The sequence below is a fragment of the Helobdella robusta genome, assembly GCF_000326865.2.
Source record: "Helobdella robusta unplaced genomic scaffold HELROscaffold_31, whole genome shotgun sequence".
NCBI lineage: Eukaryota > Metazoa > Annelida > Clitellata > Rhynchobdellida > Glossiphoniidae > Helobdella > Helobdella robusta.
In genome coordinates this window covers 645,073-649,115 of record NW_008704544.1, presented here as the reverse complement: position 1 = coordinate 649,115, position 4,043 = coordinate 645,073, and the positions used below count along the sequence as shown (strand labels likewise).

General features: G+C 32.5%; 1 protein-coding gene across 1 annotated transcript in view; it reads right to left on the bottom strand.

The window, feature by feature from the left end:
• Positions 1-2,226: 2,226 nt before the first annotated feature.
• The window catches only part of HELRODRAFT_174842 (hypothetical protein), a gene marked incomplete at both ends in the record, with an annotated part of 3,874 nt that continues 2,057 nt past the window's right edge, over positions 2,227-4,043 (bottom strand). The window contains 2 exons of the mRNA XM_009022280.1: positions 2,227-2,542; positions 2,688-2,775. Of these exons, the coding sequence (XP_009020528.1) occupies positions 2,227-2,542; positions 2,688-2,775 (404 nt within the window). The remainder of the gene's footprint in view (positions 2,543-2,687; positions 2,776-4,043) is intronic.

Sequence of the window (4,043 nt, the reverse complement as noted above, 5' to 3'; positions counted from 1 at the left end):
CGTTCGCTCGTTCGATGTATGTATGATTGTAAGTTTGTTCGTTTGTTTGTTAGATTCTAATCTTGTTTGATTTAATTCTATCCGTTCTTCCCTGCTAACAGTTGGTCATGAGTTTCGTTGTCTCTTTTCGTGTTGTATGATTTACGTAAATTTTTGTAGTCGTAGTATTTGTAGAAGTTCTAGTAATAATAATAATAATAATAACGACGATGATAATAACAACAATAATATTATCAATAATATACCTGTTGATATTATCGTTATTATCAACGAATAACGAGAAAATGAAAATTGAATGTTGAAAACACGAAAGAATCGGTTTTTATTTATTTTATATCAATGTTATTCTCTCTCTCTCTTTCTTTCTCTTTCTCTCTCATTCTCTCTTCCTTTTTCTCTTTCTATATATATATATATATATATATATATATATATATATATATTACAATAAGTATTAGATATACATTTTTATTTTTCATAAAATATACTGGGTATTTTTTCATCCACATCTTGCCTATATTACGCATGTTTGTATGTATATGTGTTTGTGTTTGTGTGTGTGTGTGTATGTATCTACGTATGTATGTGTGTACGCATGTATGTATGTATTTATGTATGTATGCATGCATGCATGTATGTATGTATGTTTGTAGACACATATACAAAATCTACATTATCTTGCCACATAGTGTTTTTTACATATATTTATATTGTCATCATTATTACTTTGCACTGCTGTTGTGTTGTATTCAACGATTTCTCTTTTAATTATATTCTCTTTTTTTTAACTCTGTTGATGTTCATTTTTATTTATAAATTTCAAAAATTTCGGAACAATTACTCCAACAATGTATAATTAGGTATGTGTATATGTATGTAGGTGTATGTGTGTGTATGCACGTGTGTGTGTGTATGCACGTGTGTGTGGTTGTGTGTGTGTGTATGTATGAATGTATGTTTGAATGTATGTGTGTATATCTGTACGAATATATATATTACTATTGAATAAAATTCTATCATTCGTTTTTATTATAGAGTAATTTTAACAAAACTTTGAAAAAAAATCAACTCAGGATTTAGCACACACACACACACACACACACACACACACACACACACACACACAGACACACGCACACACACACATACACACACACACATACATTCCTACATGACTTTAAAAATACAAATTCACTATACAAACGGATTTACAAACAACATGTTAATAGCTGAATGAATAAATAATTATAATAATAATAATAATAATATTATTAATAATAAGAATATTATTAATTATATCAATATTATAATTCCAATAATTTTGTTCGGAACAAAAATTTCGAATATGAAAATTATTATTGAACGATTAAAACATTAAAAACAAATTATTTTCTATAAATTAGTAAGTCGTTGAGCAGTTGCTTGTTTATAACGAACATCGACAAACGTGAATGTTCGTTATACGGAATGGGCTGATTATAACGAATGTTTGATATATCGAATGATTGACAGAAATGTTTACGTGAGATTGTCTGGTGTAAAATTTCACAAGTGTCGTCATGATGATGGTCCCTTCGTATTAAATTCATATTAATTACGTGGCTAATATATACTTTCTAGTTACTAAACAAATAAATAAATAAATCAATCAATCAATTAATCATACAATCAATCAATCAATCAACCTATCAATAAGTTGACCAATCAGTCAATCGATCAATCAACCAGCCATTCACTTCAAAATTAAGTTAGCAGTCAACTGAAAAACTCACCGACAAAACAAAAACCCAACGCCCAACCATTCAAAATCAACCAATCAGGTAACGGATATATGATCGTATGACGTCACGATCTTAGCGATGTTCTTATTGGTTAGGTTGGCCTTATCCGCTAACTCGATCTCACCCCAGGATTCAAAATGGCGGCAATTCGGTATGACGTCATTGATGGAAGCTATGACGTCGAGATCGCAGCTGCAATGTATCTGCTTGCCGCTGCTGCTGCTGTTGTTGTTGCTGTTGTTGTTGTTGTTGTTGTTGTTTGCCATTTTTGTTGTCGTCATCGGTGAATGTTGTGACGTCATATTTGCAGAGGATGGCGCGGGAAACGTTTTCATTGTTGCAGTCTTTTTTGATGGTTTTAATATTTTTTTTCTCAATTAATTACTAATATTTAAAAAAATGTTTCAAACAAAAATTTTTAGCTACAATTATTTTGATTAAATAATTAATAATCGTTAAACATTAAAAAAAAGCAGACCATAGGAATCATTTCAAATTTCGAGGTAGGCAGGGCTTGTTTGAAAGACATTAAACTATTGGCCGGACCATAATCTGCCCCGTTAGCCGATTGGTTGAAAGCCGTCTGATGTGAGATCAGCTGATTGCTAAAGAGCGGACTATCAAGCTGCGACTGCTGCTGCTGCTGCTGCTGAAGATGTTGATGGTGGTAATGATGTTGATATATGTCTTCCAATTGGTTAGCCGGATCGTAGCTGACAGCTGGATGACGTAACGATGACGGAGGGGGCGGGACTCTGTAGCTGCGTGAATAAATTAATAAATTAAAAAGTGGCTGGAAATAATGATGAAGACGATAACGACGATGGTGGTAATAATAATAGTAATAAAAATAATAACAATAATAACAATAAATATAAAAGAAATTTTAAAAAATTATGTTGAAACCGTTTTAAACAGACGACGACGATGAATAGTAGCGAGACCCCTATTACAAGCCCGAGACTAACTCCAATGGCTGATACGAACAAGATGCCTGTGTAGATGTTGTTGTTGCTGTTGTTGGTGTTTGTTGTTGTTGTTGGTGTTGTTGTTGATGTTGTTGTTGTTGTTGATGATGTTGTTGTTGATGATGATGATGTTGTTTATTGTTGATGTTATTGTTGTTATGTTTCTATCAGCTTGAAGTCTAATATTAAAATATACTCACAAACATACGAACGTACGTACATACATGCACATAAACATACATACATAATACATACATTCTTAATACATACATACATACATACAAAAAAAAATACATACATTCGTACATACAAGATTCATACATACATAACTAACCATACACACGCCACACACAAATGAATGTTCGCACTTAATTTAACTTCCTAAAAAGCGTAAATATTTGCAGATATGCAAACGTATTCACACATACACACATACGCACAAACAAACACACATACACCCACAAAACACGTACACAAACCTAAAGGCGATGACCATTCTTCGCTTGCACTGGACCAGGAATATGATTTAAAGCCCCCTGTGTATAAAGAAGGGTGTGTACGCTTGTATGTGTGTGTGTGTATGTCTGTATGTATGTATGTTTGTATGTATGTATGTATGTATATATGTATGTATGTATGTATGTATGTATGTATGTATATATGTATGGATGGATGTATGTACGTAGGTATGTATGCATTTGTGTTGATAGTTTAGCAGATTTTATTACGTTAATTGTTGTTTTTTTGTCGTTGTTGATGTTGTTGTTGATGATGCTGTTGTTGATGATGTTGTTGTTGTTGTTGATGATGTTGTTGTTGTTGTTGATGTTGTTGTTGTTGTTGATTTGTTTTTTTGAGAACGTGCATGTGCATATGGTAGGTGTCAATGTTTTCGCCTCTCAATTTTTTTTTGTATACGAAAAATTGAGCGCATTTTTAATGACGTGTAGGGGGCGTCTTTGCACTGAAATATAAGTTTTCAAAACCGGTGAATGACTCGTATAAGAATGAGAACAAACAAACAAATGAACAGACAGACAAGCAAGCAAGCAAACAAACAAACAGACAAACAACTTCATGCGTGAAAACATAACATAGATGAGAAATTGACAAATATTCACGACTGTTTTACGACAACTAATTGTTTCTTTTTGGGCTTCAACGCTCCATCTAGCAAATGCATAGCCTAGCCATATCATCACAAAGTACACATCTGCAAGTTGCTCTTTACCAGTTACTAACTTAGTAGCACTATTCCCTAGCAAACACTTTACAACAAATTATATACTCGTTT